Source organism: Podarcis vaucheri (assembly GCF_965113315.1).
Source record: "Podarcis vaucheri genome assembly, chromosome: 5".
Classification (NCBI taxonomy): Eukaryota; Metazoa; Chordata; class Lepidosauria; order Squamata; family Lacertidae; genus Podarcis; species Podarcis vaucheri.
The window spans coordinates 68,768,905-68,787,962 of NC_138763.1; the positions used below are offsets into that span (position 1 = coordinate 68,768,905).

At 40.0% G+C, this 19,058-nt stretch overlaps 1 protein-coding gene and 1 long non-coding RNA gene across 9 annotated transcripts in view; one reads left to right on the top strand and one right to left on the bottom strand.

Annotated features, from left to right (window-relative positions):
* The window catches only part of PRKG1 (protein kinase cGMP-dependent 1), a gene marked incomplete at its 3' end in the record, with an annotated part of 706,724 nt that overhangs the window by 369,258 nt on the left and 318,408 nt on the right, over window positions 1-19,058 (top strand). For all 8 annotated transcript variants that reach the window (XM_082222041.1, XM_082222042.1, XM_082222043.1 and 5 more), the window contains one exon: window positions 4,035-4,148. In XM_082222041.1, coding sequence (XP_082078167.1) covers window positions 4,035-4,148 — 114 coding nt within the window. The remainder of the gene's footprint in view (window positions 1-4,034; window positions 4,149-19,058) is intronic.
* LOC309532209 overlaps window positions 1-19,058 on the bottom strand; it is a 738,788-nt gene that overhangs the window by 354,107 nt on the left and 365,623 nt on the right. The window lies entirely within an intron of this gene.

Consider the following 19,058-nt stretch of genomic DNA (forward strand, 5'->3'; position numbering starts at 1 on the left):
CAGAAAAACTCTTCACAAGCTCAAGAGGTCAAGACACGAAAGCTTTAGCAACTAATCTACACTTAATGACCCACCCAGTGGTATTCAGAATATCACTCATGAAATCACCCAAGATATCCCTCAAGTAATTAAGGAACAAAAGAAGAAAAGGCACACTAATCTAGGAACTTCCTCTCTGCCCAGAACGTTGGAGGCTATACACCACACCCCTCAACAGTATTTATAGGAACTCAAACACCAGACTCTGCTCTGTTCCAGTAACAAGAAGCCGAAAGCACCAGCCTGAAGATGACGAGTGAGACCTCGTCGAAACGTCGCACAGACACCCCGACTCTTACACGGGAAGACACCCGAAGACACCAAAACCTGCATATATATATATATATATATATGCTTTCGTAGATTTTCACGGGTACAGGAATGCAGGTTTTGGTGTCTTCGGGTGTCTTCCCGTGTAAGAGTCGGGGTGTCTGTGCGACGTTTCGACGAGGTCTCACTCGTCATCTTCAGGCTGGTGCTTTCGGCTTCTTGTTACTGGAACAGAGCAGAGTCTGGTGTTTGAGTTCCTATAAATACTGTTGAGGGGTGTGGTGTATAGCCTCCAACGTTCTGGGCAGAGAGGAAGTTCCTAGATTAGTGTGCCTTTTCTTCTTTTGTTCCTTAATTACTTGAGGGATATCTTGGGTGATTTCATGAGTGATATTCTGCACCCCCCTGCAATCCCTACACAGATCTGGCTGGCACAAGGCACAAAACCATAACTCGCCCCTATACACGAAGCCAAGCCAGAGCACAACTAAATGCAGCACAGCCATCTTCTCAGAAAAACTCTTCACAAGCTCAAGAGGTCAAGACACGAAAGCTTTAGCAACTAATCTACACTTAATGACCCACCCAGTGATATTCAGAATATCACTCATGAAATCACCCAAGATATCCCTCAAGTAATTAAGGAACAAAAGAAGAAAAGGCACACTAATCTAGGAACTTCCTCTCTGCCCAGAACGTTGGAGGCTATACACCACACCCCTCAACAGTATTTATAGGAACTCAAACACCAGACTCTGCTCTGTTCCAGTAACAAGAAGCCGAAAGCACCAGCCTGAAGATGACGAGTGAGACCTCGTCGAAACGTCGCACAGACACCCCGACTCTTACACGGGAAGACACCCGAAGACACCAAAACCTGCATATATATATATATATATATGTAGGTTTTGGTGTCTTCGGGTGTCTTCCCGTGTAAGAGTCGGGGTGTCTGTGCGACGTTTCGACGAGGTCTCACTCGTCATCTTCAGGCTGGTGCTTTCGGCTTCTTGTTACTGGAACAAGAAGCCGAAAGCACCAGCCTGAAGATGACGAGTGAGACCTCGTCGAAACGTCGCACAGACACCCCGACTCTTACACGGGAAGACACCCGAAGACACCAAAACCTACATTCCTATACCCGTGAAAATCTACGAAAGCATATATATATATATATATATATATATATATATATATATATATATATGGTGTTCATATTTTTAAAAGGCAGGATTTTAAAAAATCCCATTCACTCAAGGAAGCTACAGATAATCAAAAGCCAAAGGCCTGGCAGAAAAGAAACGTTTTTGCCTAGTACCGAAATATATGCAATGATGGTGACAGGTGAGTCTCCCTGAGGAGGGCATTCCACAAACAGGGAGCCACCATTGAAAAGGTCCGTTCTCATGTTGCCAGCCTCTGGACCCTTCCATGGAGGGAGGTACACAGAGAAGGGCCTAAGATGACGATTGGATGTTCTGGGTCAGTTAATATGAGGAGAGGTGGTCTTTGAAGTATTGGGATCCTGAGATGCACAAGGTCCAGCACTTTGAATTGGGCCTGAAAACTAATTTGTAGCCTAACAGCTGAGCCAGGATTTGTGTTATGTGCTCAGACAATCTTGCCCTGGTGTGGAACCTGACCACCAAGTTATACACCAGCTTCAGTTTCTGAACCATCTTCAAAGGCAACCCCATGTATAATGCATTTCAGTAATCTAACCTAGAGATCAGCAGAGTGTAGACAACAGAGGTTAGGCTATCCCTGCCCAAATAGGGGTATATAGGCTATATAATATTGGTAAGACATAGAGGTTGGGAAATTCATAAGACAGAGGTTGCACACATGAATTCTCCAGCAAGCAATGGTTGGTGCTATTCAGTGCTTGATAAGGGGCATCCTTACCTTGCGTTTTGTGGAAAGACCTTTGAACATGTGGCTGCCATTAAGCACATTGATGCTTCACCCAAGAACCCTTTTGGTCCTGCATGTGTTTCCTTGTGTACACAGTGTTTCTGTAAGTGCAGTCTGGAGACTCTCTAAAATACATATAGCTTCAGAAATGATCTCCCAGTGTATTTGAATTTACCTGGGTTACTCAATTTTGTAAAGATGGAAATGTTCCTTGGCTGCCTGTTGCAATATATCTGCCACCAATTTCTTGTGATTGGTATAGATTTACTCTTGCAGTGGTGGATAATTATATATTTAGTGAGTGCCTGAAAAGCCAGACTTGCTGGTTGGTTGGGAGGTCACAGGTCTTTGAAGTCTACACAGATGTAGCATTAATTCCCTCAATTATGAAGAACTGCAGAACATATTTACTCAAATAATTTTTTTTGCTCAGAAAGGAATGGTGATTGCGCAACTCCACATTAAGTGGGCTTTAAGGAAGGCATTTTTGGTAGTCAAACCTAAGGCATACAAATACATTGGTGTATCATGCCACTTTGAAGTAGACAGATTGGCCATGGCTTCTTTTGCCTCTAGATATGAAATGCCTCATTTTAGGCATGATAAAATTAGTTTAATTGTTTTGAATGCAAATACAATGTAAAATGCAAATTATGCAATGGAAATGGGTCAAAATAATTTCTTTTCAGAACAGCTTCTTTCTTCATGGATGAATGTTCACAAGGATTAGGATTTTCCCCCTTTTAAAATGACCAAAATTAGTTGCTTAGATTGCTTTATAAGAAGAGGGCTTGCTGAACTGAGTATCATGACATTTAACTAAAAAATATGTGAGTTTTGTGCTTTCTGGGAAGACGTCAGTGTTCAATCTTTTCAAGTTCAGAAAAAAAGTGGGAGGCTAGACATTTTCGATGTCTGTTTTATTTACTACAGTCCCTGGAATTAGTAAAAAGTAATTCCCAAATGATGTATCCAGATTCTTCCACTATGAGTCTACATCTTTGGCAGCCAAGGAATATGTTTATTTAGGGTGTGGGGGTGGGAACTAGGGCCCATTCCACGGACTCTGCTGAGAAAGTGCTGCAGGCTCTGCTGCAGCCTGGTGGAAAGGCTGCTCTTAAGAAACAGTAGGAAAAGGGACAGCTAGGCTGGTTCTGCTCAGTCTCGCTGCACTTGACTCCACTCCCTCAACTGTCACTTTTCAGCTGCCATTCACCATTGCAACAGCAGAGGGAGAGTTGGGATTGCAGGGTCACTCAATCAGCGAGGCTGAGATATCAGCCTTGTTTGGCTCCCTTTCTCCCTGAACTGTTACCATTCAATCTGGTCTCCCTAAGAATTTTGCAACTTTAAGAATTAGTGTCTAAGTTTGCTTGTTGTTTAATGCACAGTTACCCAATCTTCAAAGCTTATCCGCTTTTGGTTTTATGTCATTTGAGGACCATTTCTGGATATGTAGAATGTATATGTATGTGGAAGTGCCTCCCTCAACTACAGATTGAAAGATTAAACAAATGGAAAACAAAGCATACTTACACTGTAAAGCATGGCATCATTGCCACATTGATTTCTTCACCATCTATGCAATGTGAGAGGGTAGGGATGGGGAAGCTGTGATCGTATATATGTTGTTGGACTCCAACTCCCATCATGCCCAACCAGCATGGTCAATAGTCAGGAATGATGGAAGCAGCATCTGAAGGGCCACAAATTCCCCACTCCTGTTACAGCAGTTCATGCTCATGAAATGTTATGCAGGACAAATTCTAAATGATATAAAAAGTTTGTGATGTGGAACTGTTCTTTGTTCACAGATGGAAAGGTTGAAGTGACAAAGGAAGGTGTGAAACTGTGCACCATGGGACCTGGCAAGGTATTTGGGGAACTCGCTATCCTTTACAACTGTACCCGGACAGCCACCGTCAAAAGTAAGGATATTTTGGAGTTTAACCCTGAAGTCATAATGTTGACAAATACTGATATTCAGTCCAGACGCACTTCGGTCAGTTAGCAGTTTTTGTGGAGTGCTCGTATATGTAAAAAGAAACAAAAATGCTCCAGGTCTACACATTTTTGAGGAACGTTTGCTCTTTCCAAGGTCTTTGAAGAGTGAGTGTATCATGGCATGCTATAGAAATTCATGTTTCGTATGTCAACAAAAATTGGTGTTTTACAGTAAGTGGTTTAGATATATGACAGTTTGCAGAATCTGTGCTTCGGAAGTTCAGTCAATAGATTCTGCACCCGCCCTCCTTCAGTTCTCAAAAGCTTCTGCAATTGAAACTCTCACATTTCCTATGCAAATTAGGGGGGAAATGCATTTTTAAAAACTTAGATGACTCTAGTAGATGAGCTAAAGGAGCTGGTGGAGAATAGAAGTGTTGCTGTGATAAAGATATAGAGTCTCACTTATTTTTTCATTGTTCGCATGCCCTTCTTTTTGCACATACTTAGGGCAAACAGGCTAGAAACTGTTAATGTGTATAGCCAGCCAGTGCTGTTACACCTATTATTCCTCACAGCATCTCCCTTCTCATCCACCTCCTTCTCAAGATGTTGTTTTGTGTCTGATATTTAACAGCAACTCTCTTTCCTCATTAAACTGGAGTGGTGGTGAGGCCAGAACTATTGTCATCCTGAAATGAGAAATTCTGAAGAGAAATTGGCAGTATATTTGTTAGTAATTTTGTACTTGTTTTATCCCTCCCCACCTCCACCCCATAGATGTTTCAACTGATGGCAATTATGCATCTTCTGTAGGCAATGACTTTGTGCACAATGCCACTTAGAATGCTAACAAGTGACTTCATTGTAATTTCACTCGCTCATTAATGCATAAATAACTGAATGGCAGTCATAATTGTAATTAGCTTGATATTCCTTCGCTCTGACAGGGAGGTCACCAGTTAGCATTTGGAGGCGTTTCTGCTAGTTCTAGATAAACACATGCAATTCCTTGAAGTGCAGAGAGCTTATTTAAGAAACATTATTGACTAACACATTTACATTATTGCTATTGCCTCTGAAACTGGCTGGAACATCTGTCTATTCTGTCTAAAGACAACTTGGCTTATTTGTTGCAACTCTGAATATGCAGCTGGCAACCGTATGGAAACATTGATAATGTTAAGCATTCAACTTCAAAAATGCAACCTGAAATACTCTCGAAAAGTTTGTCAGTTCTGGCAGAACCATTTCTCTTTAACTGTTGCATGTTAAAACCTTGTTCTCACCTTCCAGAGTAACTTTAAAGTTACTGGACTTTTACAGTTCTGGCTCTGTAGCTTTGGTAGCGGAAGAAATTAATCAGTGCTCCTCATTATTAGTCTTCCTAAAGAAGTGAGGTGTCAGTCTGCTTGCAAGGAATTTAGGGATCTAGCTGGGTCTTCTGTACTAATTAAAGTGTGCTTTGTTTTTTCTTTTTTTGTCTTTTTGTAAATAGTTTTTTGTAAGCTTTCTCAAATGCCACGAAAGGTAAAATATTATTACTGGCCACCCCAACCTCTGCTGAGCAGTGCACAAGATACCAAGGGATATTGACACTCAACCAGGGTGTTGCTTTGGGGAAAATGAGGTGCGGCGGTGTCTGCAGCATCTTTGAAATATGATTTATTTACACATATGTACACTGGAAGCTTTCAAAAGAGAGAGATTTCACAGCATTCACATCTCAGGAGGATCCTGTCCTTCACAGCAGCCCAGTATTTGATTCCCAGACATCTCTGCCCTGCACGACCTATGCCTGGAGTGCTGGCTCCGCCCCTCTTCCCAAGAACCCTTGCTCCAAACAACTCTTTCCCATCTGTCTGCTCCCCCCCTCCCCGACCTCTGTTTTTTCAAAATGGACACATTTTTCCCGTGTGACATAACACCTCCTATAACCTCCACCACCCAACTCTGCTATTTCTTCTGCTAACTAACACACAGCTTGCCGGGGGTGGGGGGTGGGGAGGACAGCATCTGAACAATCAGTTGTTTCTTAATGGCCCGGTACATGCAAATTGCATGACTTGAGTCTTGAAGGTTGCATAGATTAAACAAATCAATGGCAATTAGGCTTGTTGTACAGGAAACAAGGAGGCCTTAAATGCAGTGCATCTCATGTATTGCCCAATGGCAGTGGTAAAAAGGTAAAGGGACCCCTGACCATTAGGTCCAGTCGTGGCCGACTCTGGGGTTGTGGTGCTCATCTTGCTTTATTGGCCGAGGGAGTCGGCGTACAGCTTCCGGGTCATGTGGCCAGCATGACTAAGCCGCTTCTGGCGAACCAGAGCAGCGCACGGAAACGCCGTTTACCTTCCCGCCGGAGCGGTACCTATTTATCTACTTGCACTTTCACGTGCTTTCGAACTGCTAGGTTGGCAGGAGCAGGGACTGAGCAACAGGAGTTCACCCCATTGTGGGGATTCGAACCGCTGACCTTCTGATCGGCAAGTCCTAGGCTCTGTGGTTTAACCCACAGCGCCACCCGCGTCCCTAATGGTAGTGGTACTGCAGTGTAATATTACAATAGGGGAATGACATTTGGAAGTGGAGCAATCCATATATATATTTTTGCCCGAGAGGTACTCAGTTGGATTTTGAAAGGTCACTGCACCTAAAAAATTTTCTTACTTTTTGCATCCTTCTGTTCAAAAAGCACATGATATTGATGTTTAAAACAATGTCTTGCATGCTCATACACTGCATCTGTAAATGTGTGGTTTCATATCTTTACAGTATTGCTACCTGTGTGTCTCTGCTGTGTTTGCATGCCTTCCCATTCAAGTCAGTCACTGGCACGTGATAACACTTGCTCTTGCATTAGCTCCCCCCCCTTCCCAAATAATCAGTATGCAAACACACACACACACACACACACACACCAGCCTTCTCTCTGAATAAAATAAAGAGTGCTGCTTGTGGGGCTCAACAGTTTCCTTTTGTGCTAGTTTTTACACTTGACAGCTCCATTTGTTCATATTAAGTGATGGGTCACTGATTCAAATTCAGAATAAAGGAGACAGCACATAAAGTATTATTGATAAAAAGCAATTCTCTGATCTTTCAGAAATAAGATATTAATCTTTTTTCTTGTTAACAGATGGATATTCTAACTGAAAAAAGCCCTGGCTCAAGTTGTCATATTCAGTAAAAGACATACAAATTGGTTATTATAAGTATCTTACAGAATTATCTATTTATCTCATTAAATCATATTGACCCCCAAACTAGTTAGTCATTTGAAGTTGCACTACAAGTGGAACCTACAACAAAAGGTTGCAGCATAGTGTGCTCCTGTTGTAGGACACTACATTACATTCCTTTTCATTTTTGGAGTTTTGAAAAAAATATAAAAATAATTAAACATTTTTCTTTCTGAGGCTGCCGAGCATTTTCAGTTCTTGTTGGACTGATTTAGGGGTGGAGGTGTCTCCTTAGGTCCCCCCCCATTTTTTTTCATACTTCTACAAACCTTAGAGTTCCCATAGCCTGTTGATACTTCCCGCTCAGGTGTGTGAGGTGCAGTTTTAGGCATATAATAATCAGCACTTACACCTGAACAGCATTATTGTTCACTATTATTGTTTTGTTTTTGTTTTAACTATTTATAGTGATCAATAGTGGCAATGGCAGCCTTAGCAAGGAAGGAGGTTCAGGGCAGCTGCACCCCAGTCATCTGAGAGGTATAGAACTAACCACATTATCCACCTGAATTAACCAAAACTGCCTGCAGAGGTTTAGTGAAAGAGCAGTCTTCTTTCAGCTTCTCTGAACTTTACAAAAATAACAAATAACTCTTCCTGCTCCAGCCACTCAAAAAGAGAGCAGCAAAAAACAAGTTAAACAACATAAGACTATTAAGGAAATATCACGGATATTGATGATGTATGGAAGAGAAAGCAGAAATCAGGGCAGATGATTAACTGCTAATTTTTTGCCTGTGATTGGAATGGTTCCAAATAATTATTCAAAAGATTACGCATTCTACAGTGCCAGGATAGTAAACAATTAAATTATAAATGGCACCATTAGCTGTGGTGCTAATAAAGTAGCACGACTGCAGTGTTATACTCATTTTTCACCATTCCAGAGAAAGTCAAGAGATCAACGTACCCTGATAATTAGAAACCTATGTCATGTCTATTTGGAAACTAAAACATCACCGGGGGTGGGGCAGGGAGGTGAGAATAACTGTCCCTTGTTTCCCAGTAAGATTTCAACATTTACTACTGGGGATCTAGGGAAAATTATACAAAACCAATTGAAATGGGTCTAGAAAATCAGTTTCCTCCAAGAGCCCCTAGATCTCATCTGCAATTACCCATTCAAGAACATTGCCTAAGAAGGTGAGACTGGCAACTGGCCAGTAATTAGTTAGATTTTCTAAATCCAGCGAGGGTTTCCTGAGGTGTTTTTTACCACTGCCTCCATAAAGCAGGTTGGGTTTGTAGCCTTGGATGTTACTGTTGCTGTATTTTACTGTTGTGATTTTAATTATCATAAACCACCTGGGATAGTAAGTATGCATGGGCTATATATCTGTATAGTAAATAAGCAAATATTTTTTTCAGAGAAAATATAGACAGACACACTTTTCTTTTAGTATTGTCAGTGGTGAAAACCTAACCTGAAGTTAGTCAGCATAGTGGGAATATATACTGGTAATTGCATAGTTCTTTCAAAAAAAAAATTAAAAATTAAGGGTAATGTGGGTGGGTGGGAAGTAATTTATCATTGTCATTTATCATAGTGGAAAGCACAGTGGAAACATCCTTATAAAACCTTGAGACAGCTTTCCCCCCCAGCTAGTCAGCTGTGTATACATGAGGTTCACTTCTGATCTGCTGAACAGCAAAGAATCAGATACAAATGCAGGACAAGTTCCTGCTGCATTTATCATGTAGGTTTGAGCTGTGATAGGGCATGCAGTAGATAAGGCCTTTTCATTGTTCCAGTCATGCTATATCTAAAAGTCTTATTCTTCCCTCCGGAGCAGTTTTTAGTGAATACGTAATCTTACACTCGATATCACAGTTGGAACTCATTAGGACAGCTGATGCCCTCTGGAAGAGTGATATGGCCATTTGGTCTTACAATAGCTCCTCTGTGAATAAGACGATGGTTTCAGTCTGTCAGAGCTGTGTAATGCTGTGATCATGGCACACGAATGTAAGATATCCCCTGCACACTGTGTGTGTATAATGCATTGCAAACGGAAATGTTGTTACTTGAAACGTTTTGAGCTTTTAAGTAACTTTGAGCTTTTAAGGACACTGAGATCCAGTGCCGAGGGCCTTCTGGCGGTTCCCTCACTGCGAGAAGTGAAGTTACAGGGAACCAGGCAGAGGGCCTTCTCGGTAGTGGCGCCTGCCCTGTGGAATGCCCTCCCATCAGATGTCATTGAAATAAACAACTATCTGACTTTTAGAAGACATCTGAAGGCAGCCCTGTTTAGGGAAGCTTTTAATATTTGATGAATCATTGTATTTTAATATTCTGCTGGAAGCTGCCCAGAGTGGCTGAGGAAACCCAGCCAGATGGGCGGGATATAAATTATTATTATTATTATTATTATTATTATTATTATTATTATTATTAGCCAATAAGTAAAAAAACCCAACCAGAGCTAACAGTAAAGTGCTGTAAAGAATAGGGATCCTACAAAAAGATAACAGTGAATTATGTAAAGGAGAACCATAAGTATGTGGCTATGGTTCAGCACAAGCCTCTTAGACAGGCATAGGCAAACTGCGGCCCTCCAGATGTTTTGGGAACTACAATTCCCATCATCCCTAGCTAACAGGACCAGTGGTCAGGGATGATGGGAGTTGTAGTCTCAAAACATCTGGAGGGCTGGATTTTGCCTATGCCTGCTCTTAGAGATGTTGAGCTTGTTACCTCTTCAAGCATGATGTCAGTTCACCACTTTGTGACATTGTCCAAGAGCTTAGTATTACAACATTATCTCTCTGCAACTGCATAACATTCCAAAAGAATTCAGAACTTTAATGAGAATCAGATGAACTGGCAAACACAACGTATACTTTTCATTAACTTCTGCCTGGTTTTCAAATCAGAGTGCTGCAAAGCATGGAGACTCAGAGGAATTAAACAGGTGAAAAGATTGCATTAAAAAAATTAGAAAATGTCAAGGAGAAGACAAATAAGCACAGCATCGATAAGCAAAAAATGTTTTGAGTCTTAACGGGGTGTTGTTATTGAACAACAGAAAGGAGACCAGATTTATATTTGGATTGCTGTAAAGTGGCTACATGCTATAGTTTAGATGTGTAGAAGCAAAGAGAAGAGCAAAACAATGGCTTTTAAATTTTGATTTTTGCCTAGGAATCTTTTGGGACCTGGAGCTTCTCTAGTTGTAGACAAATACAGCAAATATGGCAAAACTGTACAGAATAATGTGGGTTCAGACACTTTACATTGTAACAAACAATGGCGGTTGCGTTCTGAGTGCAGATTCAAGATTATATGAACATAATTGGTTGCAGCTTTATCTCTTTTCCCATGCTTTGAAAAGTGTTAGCCATTCCTCCTTGGGAAAATCAAAACCATATTTCCATTTCTGGACTTTAAGCTTGTAAAAATATTTTATCAGCACTTTTCCTATTCCAAAGTCAGCTAAGTTCTAGGTAAGGGGGGATATTTGACACAGTATACTTTTTCTTCTTTCTTGTATGCGTTTGGTATTTGGACATTCTCTTTTTAGGTAATAAAAACCTGAAAAATATAGAAGCAGCTTCCACCCTATGACAAGCATAAAACATGTAACATTTTCCCTGAAGAAGAATGTGTGCTTTCAAACTGCACTGGGAATTCAGGAAAGCACTAATATCTATCCTTCAGTAAATCACTGTTGGCTTTGACCTTCTGTTTTTGTGTGTGCGTGTTTGCAGTGTACTTCAGTGATAATATCCAGGTAGAAATTTTCAAGGCATGTAGCTAATCTCCCAGACTTGAGCAGTTTATTTGCTGAGAGTGAGCCACTTCCAATATTCCCAGGAAGGTAGCAACAGAAGACATATGAACTCTGCCCCACATGCTTCTTGGTCTCATCTGAAGGGGTAATGTGCCCACAAGGATGCTCAAGTGCTCAGGCACTGTACCCAATAATTTGTGGCTTAACAAACTATGGTTTATTAAGCAAATGTCATTTTGTATGGACTGGGACATTCTCTTTCCTTTGTTTTTTAAAAAACTTTAACAAACAAAAATGGAAGTAGTGCCGTTGCTGCAATTCACATCAGTTTTCAAACAATCCACTTACGGGCCATGAATCATAATTCAAAACATCATTATAGTGATAGAGGCTTACAAAATTATTACTGTAATTGTCAGCTTTTCTCAGCATTTTGTAGGGGTGAAGGCATTCCTGAAGATTGATTCATCTTCAGGGTGATGGTGGGAATTCTTAGACCTTTCAAGGCAGGGTGGTGGTGGTGGTTACCTTCTCCCATGGAGAAGTAATCATGGGTTTTCCCTTTATTATTGTCTCCTTTTGATAAGGAAAAAGTCTTGCTGCTGTTTCAATAATGCCCTTGGGTACGGTGCATCATTTCAAGGGGCATTCTGTCCTCAGGAATGCTACTTGGCTGCTCAGAACACCCACATGAAGCATCAGCAAGACTTTTCCCCCATAGAAGAAAGAAAAATAATAATTATGAAAAACCCACAGCTGACTCATGTTAAGGTAATGCAACCCTTCCCATCAAAGGTTTTTAAATGTTGACTGTTTCTCAAAAGCCCCTGAATACTCCTGCCAACACCTTCACAGAGGACAAATGACCCAGGAAAGTGTATGTGTGTATCACATACCTTTAGTATGAATGGAGTGGAGAGCGAGCACTCAAGCACTCAAACTTTGTGTCAATCAATAATCCAAATGGGTGAGAGCATGGTCCACCCAAAATGAGTGTGACTAGTGCAGGAACGCGACCCAGAAGACGTGCACCCTGGTTTTGCACTGGAACATGTTGGAGGGTGTGGTGGTACCATTCACATATCACAAACTACCACAAAGATACTGACATTCCCATGGTTTGGCTTTTGAAAAACAGGGGTTCCACATAGCTGATTGGGAACCACTGCTTTATGCAATGCATAATAAACTTATGGGATTCTTTGTGGCAGGGAAGGATAGCACTTAATAGCTCTTTCAAATACGAATAGGATGCATTCATGGAGAAGATGCATCCCTAAGGCACATAAGTCAAAATACTTAGGAATGGAGCCTCCCTGTTCAGACACAATGCACAATGATTACTGGATGAGTTACATGTGACTTGGCTCTGACATAAATTGCAGATTCTGAGGGCAGATATGGAAGCTAGTTTTGTTCATACAAAATTATTTTCCATACACTTGAGTCCTAATACCAAGAACTGCAGGCAATAAATTTAAAACTTGCAGAGGACAATGCTAGGTTTTTTGTGTTGTTTGTGTTGTTGTTGTTTTTTAAGTTACCAGAGATGTAGTCAACCTCCAGTTGGCTAGCTGCTTGACTTCCCAGTTTTTAGCAAGGATTTCTTTGAATGTCTTTAAATGAAAAAAACAAACAAACCAATACAAAAACATTCCCAAGGGTTTGCTATTTGTTAAACTGGCTAGATTACATTGCTGGTTAGTTCTTTTGTATGTGTTTATGCTTAACAAAATTGAAGCTTTGATTTTGTTCGCCTCTTGGGAAGCATTTGGGATCTTTAATTTGTCTTGCTCCTCTACTTCTTGACTCATTTCTTGTTCTTTAGTACTCACTTATTAGAATTATTTGTTTGCCTCTAGCATTTTCAGTGTTCAGCCTTCCTGCTTTATTTCCTGATGCAGAGAATATTGTCACTTAACTTTATTATATCTGGGTCCTATGGGCATTTTCTGTTGTTTTCTTGCTAACTTTGTCTTCTGTGTGGTTTGTCTCTCCCATTAAGCTGTTTTCATAATATTCTTTTACTTGGTCATATTATCCAATTCCCATAGTTCCCAACTTTTAAAAAATTCAGAACTTGACAAGGCTGCAGTAATACTGAAATGCACGTTGCAGCAACTTTCATAAAATTTGGTAATGCTTAATGTAAAAGTGATCAGAATGGGATTTGGCTGACTCTGCTGACTGATCCATGATGAACATAAAGCCAAGACCACCAGGATTGATACTTTTATTACTTCTGGTTTATATTTGTAAATTATAATTTCAGTTATATCTGGTCTCACTGCACTTGATTCTTGGATATGTACTCATATGAGTTAACATAATGTGTCTAGAATGTTCTCTAATCTTCCAAACTATTGTTTTAGAATAAGGAATGAGTTATGTGCATGTGCTTTGCACCCTTCCCCTTTGCTCTTCTTATGGTCTTAATAGCATACTTACTAGTTTATCAAATCTCAGTTTGTTGTTGAACTGGAAAACTATGGTTTGATCAAGTCCTAAAAACCAGGATTGTAAACTGGCATCAAACAGTGGTTTGCGACTCTGGTTTGTAGAGATGAATCCAATCCATTTTGATTGTCACAGCAGAATGTGGTTTGATAAACCAGAAGTATGTGAAGGGAGTAGGAAGCATACGCACACATACCTTATTCCCTTGATAGACTGAGGAAAATGATGTCTGTCCGACTAGAAAAATCGTACTGTTTATGTAGTATGTGTACCTTGATTACTTGAAACTGTTCACATGGACACAAATTGAACTGTCCTATCAGCCTTGTTACTCCACAGAATGTATATTTTAATAGACATGAACAGGATTGGCCTGCATGTCTGTTTTCGAAGTTATAGATACAACTGCAGGAAGAGTTCAGAGCAGGCTTCCTCAAACTCAGCCCTCCAGATGTTTTGAGACTACAATTCCCATCATCCCTGATTGGGATGCTAGCTAGGGATCATGGAAGTTGTAGGCCAAAAACATCTGGAGGGCTGAGTTTGAGGAAGCCTGGTTCAGAGACAAGAATAGAATAGGGACCCCTATTCTAACCACACACACCCTGTAGTACATAGGTACAATGTGCTTAGCTTTGGGCTGGGCAGTTAGCCCTTTATACAGCACTATGGTAGAACTCTTCAAGTGGCTGGGGGAGGAGGAAGTGTTATTTACCTGCCCTCACCCCCAGACACAGTTTCAGCCAACCCAGCATTTTGTTGTGCAACCATATCGTAATTCCTGTCTTGCCAGCTTGTATGTCAAGATGACATTGAGATTTTTGCAGCACTGGTAACAAGCTTATTTAGTGTTGTAATGAAACTACATGTTCTGTGCAGAGAAATTGGTGTAGGATATGAATGCGTCCCTATAGGAGACTGAAATGTTCTTCTTAAAAGAGAAGATTACTAGCATTTCTGTCTTCCGTTGAGCTAGATGAACATGTGTAATTTCTGGTCAGTTTACACTGTGGGTATGAGTGGGTGAGTGTGTGGGATTGCTGAGTTAGAAACAGTGCTATTTTTCTAGAAAAAGAGGTGCTGGAACTCACCATGAACACCTCCCTTTTTCTCTCAGAATAATAAATAATAATAAATTTTTATTTATACCCCGCCCTTCCCAGTTCAAAAACTGGGCTCAGGGCGGTTAACAAAAACTGGGCTCAGGGTGGCAAACAACAAACAGCATAAAATACAGTATAAAAACATGAATAACAATAAAATTCAAAATTCAGAAATCAATTTAGGGGAAATAAGCATTAGATAATCCCTAGGGCTAGCTGGCTGAATTGGTCCTACTTGGGCCAGCGAGGAGGCCAGGGGAGAATTAGCTGTGGGGTCTCAGAGCGGGTAATCTTCATAAAAGGGGAGGGGAAGGGAAGAAAAGAAAAGAAAAGAAAAGAAAAGAAAAGGGAAATAAAAGATCAGGCTGAATTCAAATTAAAGGCCAGGCGGAATAGCTCTGTCTTACAGGCCCGGCGGAAGGAGGTTAAATCCTGAAGGGCCCTAGTCTCATAGGACAGAGCATTCCACCAGGTCGGACAATAGCAATGGCACCCTCTTGAGAGGTGCTGGAACTCACTGAAGAGGTTCCAGAACCCCCCTGAGAGGTGCTGGAACTGAGTTCCAGTGAGTTCCCCCTGAAAACAGCCCTGGCTAGAAAGCTGGCCTGTACAGATCAGTCCTAAATATATTTATTCATGGATTCAATGGGGCTTGCTTCTTGATATGTCAGTTTAAGAATCTAGCTATAAGAGCACCAGTGAGAGATTCTTGACTAGAAATGGGAAAATCTTTCAGTTTTGGTTTCTCATTTTCCAATTCTTAAGTTCAATTAACCTTATTCCTGCATAATATTCTTATTTATTTATTTAATATCCTGCTCTTTTTTTCAAGAGAGTGGCTTATGTCAGAATTATTTTTTAAGTCTCTGTGAAAGTTCATTCACATTTTCATGCACATTTCTCCCAACACATACATTTTCACTGCAATTTTACCTAATGTGGCTTATTGCAATCAGTTTTCCCCTAGTAGAATGCATTTTTCTACACTTTCTGTATGAGCCTTTCACTGTTGTATGCATTTTTGTGTGCATTCTTTGATCAGAGAACTACATCACAATGGAATTTAGCATGAAAGGTATGCTGTTGTTCATATGCTGGTTTGTGAAGTCCATATCTGGAAGTTCATATCAAAATGCAAAGTGAACTAATTTCTTCCCCTAACAAGGTAATGATGCGGTAGTAAGAAGAAGCTAGAGAAAACCATTGGTGGTGAGATGGGGAACTCAAGCAGAATGTCTATTGAAGAAACGCCAGCTTATCCTATTACTGTTACGGTTAATTACAAAGTACTACCACACAGGTTATAAAGTACAGAAGTTAAACCATGGACAGAAATCAAACCCAGCTGGAGGTCAGCTATCAGAAGAAGCAACTGTCCAATGTTAGCCTGATTCAGAGTTTAAAGCATGTAGGTGTGAAGCAGAGAAGTTGGTGTTTGTTTCACTCATCAACTGATCTTCAGAAGCTACAATACCTTCCAGATCACCTTTGTGACTCCAGAGAGATATGGAAGAAAGGCCATAAGTTTACTTTTCAGCTTCAAGGAACCCTATTTTAAAAGGTCTTTTGAAACTTCAACAGATCAGGTTACAGCAGCCCACTGTCAGATACTTTCATCATCATCATCATCATCATCATCATCAATCCCTGGGTTTCAAATCACTACTTCTGCAATACGGGTTTTTCATTATTTAGGAGTGCAGCTTATGTGTGTGTGAATCCTGCTTTGTAAGGGCTCCCCGAATCACAGGAACAATTAATATTTTTGGAGCTGCTTGAGCTATTTTATCAAATGAAGATATTGCAATCCTATTTAATGGCACAAGGGAAAAGACTATGCCCTGAGGTGCTTTGTGAGGCTCATTGGAAGTCTTGGATACAATTAAAGCTATTTGCAGTATTCCAGGGACATTAGGGAACAGAAAATTGAAGTATTCGTCTCTGATTATGTACCTATTTTAAGCAAGTGAGACCTCCTACTGAAGTCAAACTGAGTGGATTCATTTGAACACCTCATGTGCTTAAAGCTAGACTATTACCGGTACTTAAATACCTAGCTCATTCAGGGTCTTCTAGGGGCTTTGTGAAGACTTACAAGTTCACCTTGAAAGACAGCTCTTTCTCCCTGTTTTTCCTCCCTACTAACTTTCAAGTGATGAGTATCAACAGCATATACTTACGGGTTACATACAGTTTTCTGGCAATGCAATGCTAGGCAGACATTTTAAGAGTTACCAGTTAAAGTTGTTCATTTCTGATTGAAGTGCCGTTTTTCCTGTGCAATGGGATTTACTCATTCTCCTCTCCCTTGCTCCCAACAATAAGTTCCTCATTGTCATAATGTGTACCTTCTGACTTGGTGTAATGCATATTTGAAAAAAAAAACATTCTTTAATTAGCATTCTGAAATTAATAATTTATGAAAAACTAAAATGTGCCTGATGGTTAATTTGATTTTCTTAATATTTTGATATCTATTACCTGAAAAATATATCAGGAAAAAACCAACAGATCATTAAAATTATTGAGTATTTCTATAATTTCAGTAACTGTAAAATAAATACTGGAAGAAATACTGATTATGTGCAGATTTCTGATATTATAAGCATGTGAACCAACAGTGGGCTGTCTTGGGTGTAATATTAAAATATAGTTAGCATTACAAAATATTGAGTCTAGGCTCCTTGCTCCCCTCAGGCTTTGTATGGCCCTTTATCTCTTCTAGTTCTGCTGCAGTGAGGAATTTTAAAATGTCCACTTATGTTCATGAGTAACTAGTTTTCTGTGTCTTCCAGATCTTAAACTTTGGCTCATCTTAACTGTGGCTAGTAAAAACAAACTATGGTACACTATAGTTTGAACTTTGAAGGTGTCTTGCTTCCACTAGCTATAGTTAAGGCAAATCACATTTTGCCTAGATTTAGATGGCATGGCAAACTGTATTCAATCTAAAATGCAAGTTTCCAATCTCCTTGCAGCTGCACTAGAGAACAGGGGACAAAGGAGCCTTGGCTCATTCCTGTGATGCTTAAACCATAGTGCAGCTTACGTCCAAATACATCCTTTGTTGTTAAAAATTTTTTTTTGCAAAATTCGCTCTACACATGTACAGAATATGGAGAAATTTGTTGGGACATCTTCATCAATTTAGCCCTGAGCCTGAACTCCTGAATTGTTACTCCTTGTCTGGATAAAGATTTCTTTCTTATTTTATGGATACAGGGCATAACATAGACCTAAACCTCTGGGAGAAACTGGAAGAATGATTTGACATTTACCACGTTATACTTTGAAAGAGAATTATATGAAAATGATGCCTAGATGGTATTTAACCCTGAGTAGATTGGTCAAGATGTACAAAGTTGGATCAGATCTGTGTTTGAAATGCAGAGAAATGGAACATTTTTTCACATGTGGTGAACATTTTAAAAAGTTAAAGGCTATTGGGAAATGATTTACAATGAGTTAACAACAACAACAACATCCCCCCCAAAACCTGAAGCTTTTAAAAAAAGGAATACTTCAGTTTGAAGCTCCCAGTTATCGGGGGGGGGGCATTTATGTATGCAACCACAGCGGCTCGAATTTTGCTAGCCCAAAGATGGAAAGTGAGCAAGATCCCTAGTAAGGAAGATTGACAACTTGATATAATAAAATTTACGGAAGAAGCACGTTTAACTTATAGAATAAGAGAGCAAGAAGAATATTTATTCAAAGAGGAGTGGAGAATTTTTGCTGAATATTTAAAAAAATAATTGTGTACAATTGAAAATGCTGGTAGTATTTACATAAATTCAACAGTATGGTAAATATTTGAAGGATGTAAAATGGAGAAACAATTAGGTTGGCCAAAGTAAAATAGGCAGGAATGATAGGTAAGTAAAATGAACCATGAAAGGGGAAGGAGAGAAGTCAATTGCTATGTGGTATTATGTAAAATGTTTATTTTGAGATGTATAAACTGAAAAATTAATACAAATTGTGTATATATATATATATATATATATATATATATATATATGCTTTCGTAGATTTTCACGGGTACAGGAATGCAGGTTTTGGTGTCTTCGGGTGTCTTCCCGTGTAAGAGTCGGGGTGTCTGTGCGACGTTTCTGAAGATGACGAGTGAGACCTCGTCGAAACGTCGCAAAGACACCCCGACTCTTACACGGGAAGACACCCGAAGACACCAAAACCTGCATATATATATATATATATATATATATATATATATATATATATATTTGCTTTCGTAGATTTTCACGGGTATAGGAATGCAGGTTTTGGTGTCTTCGGGTGTCTTCCTGCACCTTCTGCACCAACCAAAAAATAGCCAATATCCTCAGAAACCCAAAAGACAA